General features: G+C 44.1%; 1 protein-coding gene across 1 annotated transcript; it reads right to left on the bottom strand.

Annotated features, from left to right (window-relative positions):
* Nucleotides 1-1,976: 1,976 nt before the first annotated feature.
* oafa (OAF homolog a (Drosophila)) lies at nucleotides 1,977-13,019 on the bottom strand. The gene is made up of 4 exons (XM_068745600.1): nucleotides 12,783-13,019; nucleotides 3,679-3,813; nucleotides 3,409-3,589; nucleotides 1,977-2,251 (listed from the first exon to the last, which is right to left on the bottom strand). Exons 1-4 carry the CDS (start codon nucleotides 13,017-13,019, stop codon nucleotides 1,977-1,979), a joined length of 828 nt encoding a protein of 275 aa, XP_068601701.1.
* Nucleotides 13,020-14,200: the final 1,181 nt, after the last annotated feature.

Below are 14,200 nucleotides of genomic sequence, written 5' to 3'. Positions count from 1 at the left end.
CCGAGATGATAAACCCCAATCTGCATTTTGCATAAACACAAGACCAGTGAAGAAGTTTATGGATGCATAAGGTGAGGACATGAAGGAGGATAGAGGACAAAAGGAGGTATTGGAAGAAGATGAGTTCAATCCTTAAAGTAAAAAAAAAAGAATACTGCTTGAGCTGCAATTTTATTTTATTTTTCTTGGGTAGCAGTGTATTCACACATAATTGATAAAGAATTGAGCAACCATGCGTGTAAAAATAAATAAATCAAACAAGGTAATTGCGTACAGCGTCCGAAACAAACTAAACCAAACAAAAGTCAAAAATTCAAAATTATTATGTGATGGTTTGTTTGGCCGATTCTTTATTCACAGATGTAGTCAGTTTGGATCCGGATCAGATTAAGATGTGTAGTTTCCAGAGCGCAAAATGTATTGCATCACAGTGCAATACATTGTTTAAGAAATCTATTTTACAATTATCGCGGTCTTTGTGCCAATGACATTGGTAATCATGCACTCGTAAAAAAAAATCCTCTTCGTTTTCTTTTTTGTCTGTAATTTGTAGAAAAACTAAATGTTCCCAAGGTAAAACAAAACTGAAAAAAACATAACTGCAGTGCAAAGAAATACTTTATTTCAACAATTTACAAAAGCACAACTTAAATTGTACATTACTCAATTGCTTCCTTGTTGTTCTCATAGCAACATTTTTACATATCCAAAGTCTTTCATAGAAAAACAATGCTGACCAGCTTGAACCCACAATTACACAACAAAGATCAGTGGAAACGTTAAGGCACTTATTCACCAGAAAAGGCTACGGATAGAAATGTTTCAATCAGTTTGGTTCTTCAGTCCGCTGGAAATACCAACACAGAAAATACTAGACTGAAATGGAGATGGAGGTAAGACAATCCAAAAAATCACACTTTGATCTGTTGCCGTAAAGAAAAAGTAAAGTGGAGTTTGGTCCCAAAACCTCACGAGGCAAACCTTGAATAATTCACAACCTGTCGGATAGGGATATAAAATGTATAAATTATGTTCATTTAATTGCTGACAAGCAACCAGAAACAAAACCCACACTTTCTGGTACTGGCAAGTGGAATCATAAGAAACTGATGTTTATTTAACCACAAGAAGAATAAGGAAAAAAAAAACATTGACTTTGATTTATTCGACAAATTTAAACAGTGAATGTTTACTATTACTGGTGGTGTTGAGCCCCCCCCCCCCCCCCAATGTGTATGCATAGAGAAATGGAATATAAAACTGTGTCATCGTGAAAAATGGTGGACGAACCAAAGAACACGATCTACCGTAAATCAAAGTTAAGTAGTTTGTTTGAAAATGATATTTTTCTTTTACAAAAAGATGCAAAAATTGTCTTCCATGATTTCAATTTGGGACCAAAATAAGTAAAGCTAGCATGTGAGTCGCTTTAAGAAAAAAAAAATTTTTGTTAGCGAACTTACATTGTTATAAACAGATGTTCAATGGGCTACATGTTTTCACAGAGCTCCTGGATCCAGGAATGGTTGTTCAGCAGAATACAACATTCTATTTGTAAGACTTCTTTGCTCAGAGTTGGACTCCGCTGTTGCTCTGCTGGTGTGTCATTGACCAGAAATGCACGGTCCAGGCTTTGTGCATCCTGTAGCTTGCTTGAGAGGTTATCATTGTTGGCATCCATTAATTTTTCCAAAAAAAGGCACAAATGGGTCAGCATCTCCTCAAAGTCACATTACGTCTGACAGTAAATGTCATTTTTCCACAAGAAATGTCTTGAAGTTTAGTGGTTCCTTTTGAAATTATGTGCTGCAATCTCACTTTCCTGAAAAGTTCTGTTTCAGCTTCAACATCTGGATCCCCACAACTCTCTACCTGAGACAGCTTCAGCCTGCAACACATAAACTGAGGTCCAGAAGCATCGGCTTGGCTGGGGAAAAATGCATTTCTTCTTTTGTGATTTCATCCAGGACAAAATGCTAGGACTCCTCATCCCACATGCACAGCTGTTTCTGAGCGACGTAGTAGGTGAAATGGTAACCTTTGCTGCAGCTTTTTATGCCACACTTGTAGCTGGAGCTTTTGCCGGTGCCGTCCCGACTGCGGCAGTACTTCAGCAGACACGGGTACCACTCCAGGCGCAGACTGTAAGTGCAAAGGCAGGGCTGCCACATGTCTCTAGTCGAATGACAGGCTTGAAAGTTAGGCGCTTCCGTCGTTTGGGGCAGCGCCTCAAATACGGAGCCATCCACTCCTGCAAAAACAGAGAGGAGTTTAGGATTACTGTGGATGTTTGTGGCAATAAAAACCAAAAACCAAGCTTTCATAGTGCCGCGTGAATCATTCTCTTTGTAGTTTCGCTCAGTTTAAGGCTCTATTGAATTGTGATTGTGAACAACGTGACCCAGAGAGGAAAGATGGTGCCATCAAATGGCAGCTTTGTCATGCAAAAGAGATGCTACTCTGATTCCTTCTGTTGCTAATGATGGAGAGCGCTCCATGAACCATGACCATCAACATTGTGTCCTCTTTGACAGTGCTGTCACACTGATTCTACTCAGGCTGGATCATTTGCTATAAGATACTGGATCCCACCATAAAAAAAACAAACCCCGCTTTAAATACTAGGTTCATACTGACGACAATGAGGCCTTTCTTCTCAGTCTCGGTGTGGCTGTTGTTGTCGAGTTTGCTTTAGAAGGTGGACATAGTTGTGATGGACCCCAAATCAACACGGCGTTTGTTTGTGAGAGGCATCCTCGCCGGTCTCGGATTTCAGATTTCTGTTGCCTCACAACAAGAAGGTCACAGGTTCAAATCTGACTTGCGGCCTTTCTGTGAGTTTGCATGTTGTCTGCGTGGGTTCTCCGGCTTCCTCCCACCACCAAAAACACGCAAATTAGGCGCATTGGTTACACTAAATTGTCCATAGGTGTGAGTGTGTGTGTGTGTGTGAGAGAATGATTGTTTCTGTGTGTGCCGCCCTGCGATGAACTGGCGGCTTGTCCAGGGTGAACCCCGCCTCTCGCCCGTTCACTGCTGGAATAGGCTCCAGCGAGTTGGACCAAAAGAGTTAGTCTGAGTAGATGAATGTTTTAAGCTTTTATAGATTTTTTTCCATGTGATAAATGTCATCCTGGTGATTTTGAAAATGTGATTATGGGAAGAAAAAAATATATTTGGAACTTAAAAGAAGCTCTGAATTCACGTGGCCGGGTTGAAATGGCTGCTGTAAGCATGCCACAGCAGTAGATGGCAGCGCACGCTTTCAAAATCAGCATATGAATGGCTGTTTTTTTTCTTCTTTCATTACATGTTTTCTTTCCCCCCTACCAGTGTTGTACAATCAGACAAATGTATCTAGAACCCAGCGTGCTTGGTACAATCATCAGGGATTTGGTAGCCACTGACCTTTATCCAGCCAGTGTTTGACATCCACCTCCCGAGTGTAGATAGCCTCCCGGGCCTCACTGCACATGTTGTGGATGTGGGAGCTGAGCTGCGAGGCCCGACTTAGGTTGACCGCCACGCTCATCGTCAGCTGCTCCAGTCCCCGTCGCTCCTCTGCAAAGCGAATGGCCTGAGGATTTTTCTGAGAAAGCAACACACGCGTGTTGTAAACATAGCATTTCTCATAAAGCAGCACATCAAGTGGATGTCCGATAGCTTCATCTGCAGTACCTGTCTGAGACGAGCCATCGATTCACTGGGGATGATCTCATTGCGACTGAGGCGAGAGACGAAGCACAGGGCCTGGTACTGGTTCTGTCCTCTTTCCAGCTCGCCCAGGATTAGCGCTCGGAATATCTTCACATCCTGCAACACACAAGAGATGAGCGACGGCTGGCTGGACAGATAAGCACACGATTCCCAGAAGGCATTTGAAGCGGTGCGTCGAGGCGGGGGTCTAACAAACGTGTCGGTTCATAAAGACTAAAACAAATACACCTTCAGTCTTTAAGGATGCGCCATTTCAGGCACTCAAAGTGATGTCAATATGTAAAGAACAAAGATGCCCAAATGCCTCGTCTGACACTGTGCTAATACTCTTTACTGTCTGCTAGCTTGCATAATGTCGCTTTAGTCCTAATCTGGCTATTCGTGATGCTAAATTAAGGCTTTTGGTCTGTTTCATGATAGACTTGTCAGAGTTTCTCACATGCTGTAACAGATGATGTTATTACGGTATTTATCTTTTAAACCAGGGTGTTTTACATTCAACTGTAGAAACAGGAAAATGATGACAGTGGAGCGATAGCGGTTCATGAGAAAAATGTGTTGCTGTTGGCAAGTGTGTGTGAGAGACCCAGTGCCAAACCATGGGCCATAAAGACATCTGTGAGACGACAAGCAAAGCATAATGGGAAGCCCCAGCAGTGGGGAGGGCAGGGCAGCAGACGCATCTTCCTATTCATCAGCCAACCCCCCCCCTGCCAACATTTGGTTTCAAGAGTCTCAAAACGCCTGACCTCGGCTTTTCACACACCCTTCTGATTCAAACTGTCCGCAGAGGAATAGCAGCATTAAATCCCCGATCAGAGAAAATCCCAAGATACACCCCAGAGATAACGGGGGTGTGTTTGCTAAATGTGCATGCTCTAGTCTGAAAACAATACAATCCACCCCAAGAGTGTGCACTCTACTGTATAGTCCTTCATAGACTATGATGGATGATCACCCGTTGTTCATTTAAAAAACAGCTGATAGTGAAGAGTCTCGTGCAAGCATGCAATACAAGCGCGGGCCTTGCACAGAATAATCACGAGGCCAGTTTGTCCTCTGCAAAGCTTAGACTTGTTCCTGGCATGTCTGTGTGAACTATTCAAGGGGGGGGGGTTGTCAATATATTCTAGAAACGGGAGTTTTTACAAAATTAATTACCGAGACAGTAACTCAGCATTCACAATCTGAGTGATCAAAGAGAATGTCAAGGCCAGGAGGGGTGCAAACATGTCGTATGGGACGGGACGTACAGAGGAGGCAGTGCAATGTCGGCCAAGCAAGATGAGTGCAGGGAGAAGCAGAGGCCAAGACCTCCCGTATTGCAGACACATGGCGCTACACTGGGACATGGTGTTTGTACATGTGTGTGTGTGTAGGCAGGGAGAAGGGGGGAGGGCATTTTTGTCAGCCACACAGATTTGCCCCAGGGTTCTATGGCTAATTACAGAGAAGCAGGGAAGCTCCACCAAGCCTGCTTTCTTTGGAACCTACTCGATGGTTAAGTGTAGACGCTGAGCTCTCCTCCTCCCCTTGTGTCATTATAAGTCAGATTAATGATTGTCTGTTTGCACTGCATTTGGATTTAGGCAGAAATGGACCAAGGGAAGAGCCACGCGGTGCTTTGGCATGGAGATAACTTTATTATGGAGAATTATGATGTCACCTGTTTCAAAACAGGAACTCTTAATGGAACAGTTTGAGATTTTGGAAAATGCATTCCTTGGCTTTGTTTGAGATTTTGATGGGGGTTAAATCAACAGTACTGTTTTCAATTTAATAGGGCAATGCAATATCTATAAAATATTTGCAGCTGAAAACTGGCATTAATAGTCGGTGAAATATCTCTGCTACAGCATGAAGTAGATCAGGCTGCCAAAAAAAACAAGAGTGTCCTTTAGGTCATTCACCACACATTTTTAGTGCATTGGAGTTCATAGAAGACTAACAGACGGCCTGTGCAATCATTTCTGTGAGTTATATCAAGTTGAAGACGTTTTTTTGAAATACTACACAATAAAACTGCACCCTGTCATGTTTAGGATGCAGCATTTGGGAGGATTTTGACTTTAGAAGTGCTGTCGGTTTGACGGAGCTTCCGGAAGTCAGAGCATTATTGTGAACTGCTGATGGAGGTTGGGTGCAGTGCAGTATAACAGGAGGCCGGTGTAAACTCCTTTGGGATAGCATTAAGTGGCTAACACGCTGTTCCTGTTACAGAAGCAGAATGTTTCTGCGATAGTAATCTAGATTATTGTGCAGCTCAAATAGCTACATTACCAAACAGCGGACAACGGTAATGCTGGCAATTCATCCAAATACTGAATCCCCATTCAGGACGTCGTGGCTAAATGGGCCTGCCAGCACTAGAAAATGAAGAAGAAGAAGGTCACACGACTAAACTGCTCTTTAAAGCAGTGAAGCATACATCAGGTAAATGAGTCACCCCTAAATGTGCATAATTTGCACAAAGCAACATACAATTAAAAGGTTCGCAGACCAGCATTTAGAGGACGTCGCCAGGTGCCGACACTGAAATGTAAAACAGTGACATGTTCCAGTCTTGCAAAAAACGAGTGATACCATATTCAAGAGGATCATAGCAGCCGTGAGTTTTGTCCTGGCCGGAGCGGAGTTAATGTCAGCGGGGCTATAAATAATCTGCACCGGAGCACATTCTTCAGCGCTGCTCTCTTACAACTGGGATTTAATGCATTTGCAGTCAAACTACCCCTGGCAAACAGCCAAGCACAAGTCTGCCTTCGTGCAACATGACTAGCGGGTAATGCTAAGACCTGTTAAACAGCAGCATGGGGGGGTCAGGTCATTTAAGAGGCCAACAAAGGGGTTCATTCAAACAGTCAAAGGGATGACATTTCCAGTGAAGCCTCTCTCGACTCTGTAGCTGCAACCCGGCTGGTTGACTATGTTCTCGTCCCGGTTTGAATGTGCAACACGCTTTTACCGGACCAGCTCAGATTTCCACGCACGGTTGGGCAATTCGATCGCATACAAACGAACGCACACAGACCCACACAAAAACACAACGCACCAGTAGCCACGGAGGTTCTTCCTGTTTTTCAATCCCCTCTAAGACCCCGTCTGTTGATAAGGTCGCTGGCTGCCCGGAGATGACTTAACTTGGTCCTCGATCTGATGAGTCATTGGGGATTTACTGCAGATTCTATGCGGGTCATGAATTGGTTTTATGTTCCAACCAAGCTGTTCGCATGGGAACCAGAAATCTGTGTAGAGGTGCTGTATAAAAAAGCACTTTACTCTTTTAATGTCCTTTTCAAACTAGCACAAATCAGTCAATCAAATCACACACACACCTTAGGTCTGTACTTATTGAAACACCAATTGTTGTATTTACAGTGCGGAGCCCAAGCCTGCTCAAATGGCTTCAACATCCGCTCTAAAACAACACAGGTATTAGGCCTACACCTGTCAAAAAAAAAAACATCACAGGTATAGGCAGGGATTAAAGCTCATGTTGGGAGAGACAAACTCAGACAGACAAAAGAACAAGGGAGAGAAACGCTTGAGTAGAAGCTAATTCCATGTGCTCCAGAGAGGAATGTGGAGCCACATTTGGGGCCGGTCACACCTGGCTGTCCAAAGAGAGCAGCAATTAGCGAACAGAGGACGTAAATGGACAGAAAAAACCAGTGGAGGCCGAAGAAAGGAAGGTGCTCCCCGTGCCCCGTTCACTTGACCATGGAAGGTAACTCACTTCCGAGTGCCGCGCCAGACGTGAACCCTCACTACGTCCAATGCGTCTTCTCCTGGGTCGACCTCTAGCCCTGCTCCCTGACAGTTCCATCATCAAAAGAGCCTTCTTTAATCTGCTTTAAGAAGGCTATATTTGAATATTGTGTTTTTTCAAAGCCTTGCATGGCACTATACTTCAATCACCTATTCTCATTCTCATGTTTTATATTCAAAACACGAGAATGAGAATCTTCACTTACAACACGTTTCAAAATTTAAAATTTAAAGGATTTAACTTTTATAATATAATAATAATAATAGGCTTTATTTATATAGCACTTTTTTAGAAATGAATTTCCCAAAGTGCTTTTACAGATAATAACAAATCGTGAACCATACAAACAAAAAAATACATAATAAACAAACATTCATCAATGTAAAACAGGTGTTTATAAACTAATAAACAATAGTTAATGAACATTTAAGGTTTACTTAACAAGAAAGGGGCTGATATAAGGCCTTCCCAGGCCAGACCCTGAGGACTCAAGCACTTTAACACTTCTGTTAAAAGCTGCTTGCACAGAAACCTTAGTCCGTCAATAATCATTGAAAAATTAAAGCATCAAGTTATAGTCGTCACTGTCTTGCTATGGGAATAGCAAATGTTTTTATCAGCTCTGTTACAGATGTACATCTGGCCTGCTGGTGGGAGGAGGATAAAGGATAAAGACATCAACAGGGACCGCAAGAGGCCAAATGGGCCAGTGTGGGGCCTTATAGGGCCACAAAAGACACAGAAAAAGTTTTTTTTTTCTTTCCCCCAAATTCAAAGTGAGCAAGGAACAAAAGCCGTCTCAAAAAACATGCATGGATTCCCCTTCGGAAGGATCCATAATCCGCAGCATAAATGAAAGATTCCGGGAGCTGAAACAGAAGCAACACTAGATTAGAAAAGGAACTCGCAGGATCTTAATCTAATCACACACCAAGAAGCATGACGAGAAAGCAATTTCAAGCAGAGATCCCTTCCTAGAAAGGCGAGCTCCGAGTTGTCCATCTCGTTTTACTACACAGTGAGGCCTCCCCCACACAGAAACGAGCCACGGCACGAAAAGCGGAAACAAGTGGGCGTACAGGTCGCCTGGTGCCGTTTCACTTCAACAGGAGCCTGAGTATCCAAGCAAGTATTGGGCTTAAAAAGGAACAGCAGATTCATTAATTTAACAGGCTGTTGGCAGTGACTCAATGGTGACTCACTGTGACCTCGGAGAGGAAAAACTCAAAAAAAAAAAAAAAGAGCACAGGCCCCGTAAAAGGTGTCCTCACCAGGGTCTGTAGCAATAGAATGGGTCACATTTACCTGAAAACTAGACTTCACAAGTTTGTGCTAATGACACAGAGGCTTGGTCTTTCAGAATGACAGGCCTGGCGTGTCGGCCAAAAAAAAGGAGGGGATAAATATGGGGGAGTTGCTTTGCACTGATTTACAACTGATAAACAGGACAAAACAAGCAGCGGTTACTAGACAAACAGTGGCCTTTTCCCATAAACGAAAAACAAGCCACAGCCAGAAAAAAAGTCCCACGCCGGAGACAGATAGTCTAATACCTGATAAAAGGCATAGTCCAAATCCAATGGAGTGTTAATGGAAAATGCACTACATGGAAAACACACTGCCGAAATGGATCCATCATACTCTACGGGGGGGGGCAAGCTTCCAAAAACACAGCTGTCTTCGCTTTGCTTTGTTTCGCTCCTGAAGCCATCTTTCTGTTGGGTGTATCCGTGAAGACAATCAGAACATACAGTAGAGAGAAAAGGTGACCCAAGGATTGACCACGGCCATAATGCCAGGAACTCCTCCTCACCAGGGCGCCGTTGTCTGGAAAACACAGGCCCATTTAACATGATAGTGTGAGACAGTGTCAAGTGTCGGCCAATCAACTGGAAACAGTGGTGTTGGTGCCAGGGCAGTAGCCGGCAGCGTAGGCTTCCAAAAGCAACAGCACAGAATAAAATTACCGCAGTGGTGCAGAAAATCGACCAAAACCCAAAAATCTACCAAATCCAAATCTTCAGGACAGGACAGACCGGACAGTTGGACATTAACAGATGGTCAGTGCCAACATTATCTTAAAATAAAGCACCAGTACAACGTCAGCGCTTAATCATTTGAGAATTCACCAACCAGCAGTTGTAGAGCAAAACGGTACAGACTTTAACATCTGTAGCCTATTTTAGCACACAAGAGTGTTAAAAATGTATTCTTCTTTTGTAAATGGGGGTTATAAGCAGCCTTTAAATGTATCACTGCCACCTGGCGGTAGTTATTCCGAATTACTCAGATGCAGATCAAAGCAAGGCAAAAAACTTTTCTTTTGTCTTTTTTTTTTATTGCCAATTCAGTTAAATTTAGAGCACAAAAAAAGAAGAAGAAACAACTGTTGATTTACCTCAACCTGGAAGACTGAGAACCGACACAGAAATGTATCCCAAAAAGAAAGCTTCACAATTTCAAACAGCCTCTTCAAATTATTCTGCATTGATGTTACCAAATGTTTTCCTCAAAGAAATGAAAACAGATTTAAAAACATCCTCTCTCGCATGTTTCATGAACGGTGAACAGAACTACAGATGTGCCACTTCGTCTCGGATATTCAACTCAGCTGAAAGCCCTGTGAAGTCACTCCTGATCAATCCCAGTGCTTGGACGTGGAAGCAGACAAACTCATTAGCTTTCCCCGACAGCATTTCCACATCTGGAAGACCCAGAACTGCCTCTCAAATATGTGAGACATCGCCCTTGGATGAATTTCCCCAAGACCGGCTTTTTTTGCTCAGCTGAAGGTCTTGGACTTGGACCATAATTTAGTGCAATGGTTGCTAAAAGAAAAGTGCGGTGCTGTATCTGCCTCTAGCACGACTTAAAAAGCAATTGTCCTTTCGAGGTCCCAACAGCCCACCGAATCTGTTTCTCGTTGAAAAATTGTAGCTGGAAAATCAGAATGTCGTGGAAATTTTCCAGCAGAAAGTGGCCTCTCCAATTAGACATTGTTTGGAGCAGATTCAGCTGCAAATGCTATTATAGCAGTGAAAAGTGAGAGCACTGATCTCTCCGCTCAACAAGGATCGGATTCTAATGGACCAATAAGGTCGCCTGTCTTGCATCAGAAAATGCCATCACACCTCTTCAGTAGTTTGAACTTTAATAGACAATCTAAGCTACATGTTGAGATTGACTCAAGATGACACAGAAGTTTAACCAACAGGCTCAACCACATCATCATTCCCACATGTGTGCATGCCTTCAGCGTAACACTAACCCCTCTGGAAGTCACCCTTCAACGGATTCTCACAGCGATGCAGTGCTCAGAATACGTCGACCGAGTTTCCTTTACGACATTCGGCAGACCAGTCTGCCGGTGTCTAACGGCAACAGCATTATCCACGGAGCAGAAAAGAGGTCAAAGACTGCGTTCTGAAACTCAGTTATTGGTTTATGTGAAATGACCACATGTGCTGTGTTAGCTAATGATAGATGATTTATACCCCCCCCGACCACTTTTTTTTATTGGATCACTGTAATTCAAGTCTAGTAACAGACTACAATAACAAGCGGCCTGGATGGATATGTGCCAGGGCCAGTCTGTCCCAGATCAGTTGGGTGTGGTCGTAGATTCACACGTTTCTTTGATTTGAGGTACAAATGGTTTTATCTGCACCCTCATTCGTTGGACAATTGCTAAACGCCACCTTTTTTCCTTTTGGAATTATGGCATGTTCATATCACAACCAGGGGGAGTACGCAACAACTGCGAAATGTCCATGATCCTAGTTAGAAAGAAAGATGAGCCAAACATGCACTAAAAATGCTTGATTGGGTCATTTCATTCCCACAATGAGCAGAATGGGATATAATTCTTTCAAATACTATTTTAACCTTCACTGGACACACCCACCATTCTAACATTAGAAACCTCCAGTGTAACGTCGCTGTTAAAACACTTCTTCCCACATGAAGTCATCTGGACTGTGTTTCGTGGACAGCTCGTCCAACTTTCCATAAATCATGGAGATACTGCACAAGGCTGTCTGAAAAGTGCATGCGGGGGAAAAGAGGAAAAGCCAGACAGGCAGAAAGAGGAGAGCGAGAGCGAGAGAGGGGCAAGGAGGCCAGATATATCAGGCAGTGGAAAAGTTAAGTGATCTGAGTGGGTCTATTGGCTTTATTCAAAAAAATCAAAACCTTGTGTGTGTGTGTGTGCAGGCGTAGACGCAGCAACATAGAGCACAGGCTCAACCAGACAAAAGCCCTGCACCAATAGATGAGTGTGCGTCTCTTCGCATTGGTTTGTCACCACTGATTGGGAGTGACGGGCCGGCCTTTCAACTTTAAATTAGCTGTTTTGGTTACTGAACCAGACGTGCAGATCAAAAAAGGTCAGACATGCCCACTTAATCCCGGCAAATCTCTCCCTTCACATCTCGCCCAGCCTGCCAGCCTGTCTGTGTGACAGCTACCATCACGCGCATCGCATGCCTGTGAGCCCGATCTCGGGGTATCAACCCCCTCCACAAAAAGCCTTGATAAACTCATACTGAGATGAATGAAACCCAATCTGTTAGCTACCTCTGCAAAACGCCCCCCCCGGCTCACAGCGATTACCTTTTCACAGGTCCGTTTTAAATCCCATTAGCATATGCATTAAGCTTCCTTTGTGAGACCATCCATCCAACACAACTGCAACAGACATGGCGGGAGACCGCAGGGAGCCGATGGACTTTAGCAATGATGACCAGGAGCAGGCCAGTTTTCCTTCTCGGTGTTGGGTGGTCAATAGTGCATAGGCAACGGTATCAAGCGGGGACTGCTCCAGGCAACGTTCAGTGATTTAGTATTTACGGTTTTATACATCTTGTTTTTGTCTGCTCCTGCTCTGTCTCTCCATCACTTCCTTCTCCTTGTTTTTGACTCTCCTCCTGCCTGTCATTCTCTTTCTCTCTCTCTCGCTCAACCCAGGCGGTCAGACAGATGGCCGTCCACGATGAGCCTTAGGTTCTGTCCAAGGTTTCTGCCTGTTAAAGGGATGTTTTTTTCTTGCCTCCGTTGCCAAAATGCTTGCTCTTGTGGGTCAAGTTGGGTTCTGTATTTCCCTCCTGTAAAGTGTTTTGAGATAACTTTCTGTTTTGATGTGACGCTATATAAATAAAATTTAATTGAATTTAGACCCTCAAGAAGTGGACCCAGCCGGTAAGTTCTGGCTCAAGTCGAGGTTCTAAAGTAAAAGGATCATTTCCAACAGCCTGATTATTCTCAGCACTTGTATGTCAGACGGGGGGGCACCTCTGACCTGTTTGAAGTCCGCCACGAAAGTGATGAGCGCCCCATCTCCCTGCTTGAACTCCAGAGATATCGTGTTCCTCTCGCTGTCCGCCTCCAACACTTCATCGGTCACCAGTCCGTCGGCGAGCCGGACCCGGACGCGCAGCTCCGAAGCGAACCCCCCGGCGACGACCAGCAGCACCAGGGCGCAGAGGCGGGTCAGCGCGCTAATGGAAGACGCGACGGAGACGCGCGTCGCAAACATCCCCGAAGACGCCAAAAGAAAACTGAACCCGGCAGAGGAAAAATAAATAATCGTGGCGGAATCCGAAGAGCAGCGCTCATATCCCCGAACTAGCCGACTTTCTTGGATCTCCTGGGGAAGCGCGTCATGTTTAAATCGGGGTTACCGTCTACAGGTAGCGGACTCGATTGATCCCCCCCTGATCAAAGCCGAAAGGTTTCCAGCCAGATTTTTAAAAAAGCGCGATCTCCGTCTTTCACGTGTGGAGCGCAGGGATCGCTTCCATTGAAAGTCGCTGCGGGTAAAAATCACGCGGATCCACTTCACACTTCTCCTCGCACGTTGCTTCTCGCTCCGCTTTGGGTTGATGGTCTCGTCCTCCGAGGTTCCTGCTGTCCCGTCACTTCCTACCCGCCGGCGTCCAAAACTTTGTGGACTGTGGAGCATGTGAGGGATCGTAGGAAACTCTTAAAGCCACACCGCTTCAGAGCACTGCCCATCCCCCCCCCCCCCCCGTGTGATCCTCCTGCATTACAGCAAGCAGCCTAAACTAAACTAAACACCCAAAAGAAAATCATATCAGAAAACACATCTGGCTTGTTAAAGATTCATTTTAATCTTTTCATTTCTTTTATTTTTCTTTTTTTTGGACAAATATACAAAATAACAGGAGTTTGGAATCACCAAATAAAACTAGAATACTTTAAATGGCTCTATAGACAAAATGTAAAAGAGTATGTAAATGTATGTATATGTATACGATCACAAAATTATACATTTTTTTACTACTGCAAACCTCAAAAGTGGCGCAGTGAGTAGCGCAATCACCTCACAACAAGAAGATGTTGGGTTCGAATCCTATGTGCAGAGTTTGTATGTCCTCCCGCACCCCTGTCCGGTTTTGTTCAGGTTCTCCGGTTTCCTTCCGCCGCCAAAAAAACATGTGATTTAGGTTAATTAACTCCTCCAAATTGTCTGTGAATGGTTGTCTGTCTCTGTGTGCCCCCCCCCCGTGATGCCCTGGCAACGCATCTGAGGTGTACCTCACCCATAGCAAGCTGGGATAGGCTCTGATGCACCAACATTTATTTTCTTTTATCTGTATATATCTAATCTCTCTAACAGCCATGTATTTCTGAATATATTTGCGATGCCTTCCAAAATAAAATCCATCCAGACATCATCATGTGGGGTAACTTCTT

The sequence above is a fragment of the Brachionichthys hirsutus genome, chromosome 11 (genome assembly GCF_040956055.1).
Source record: "Brachionichthys hirsutus isolate HB-005 chromosome 11, CSIRO-AGI_Bhir_v1, whole genome shotgun sequence".
NCBI lineage: Eukaryota > Metazoa > Chordata > Actinopteri > Lophiiformes > Brachionichthyidae > Brachionichthys > Brachionichthys hirsutus.
Note: the sequence above shows the minus strand (reverse complement) of the source record. Positions and strands in the feature narration are given on the sequence as shown.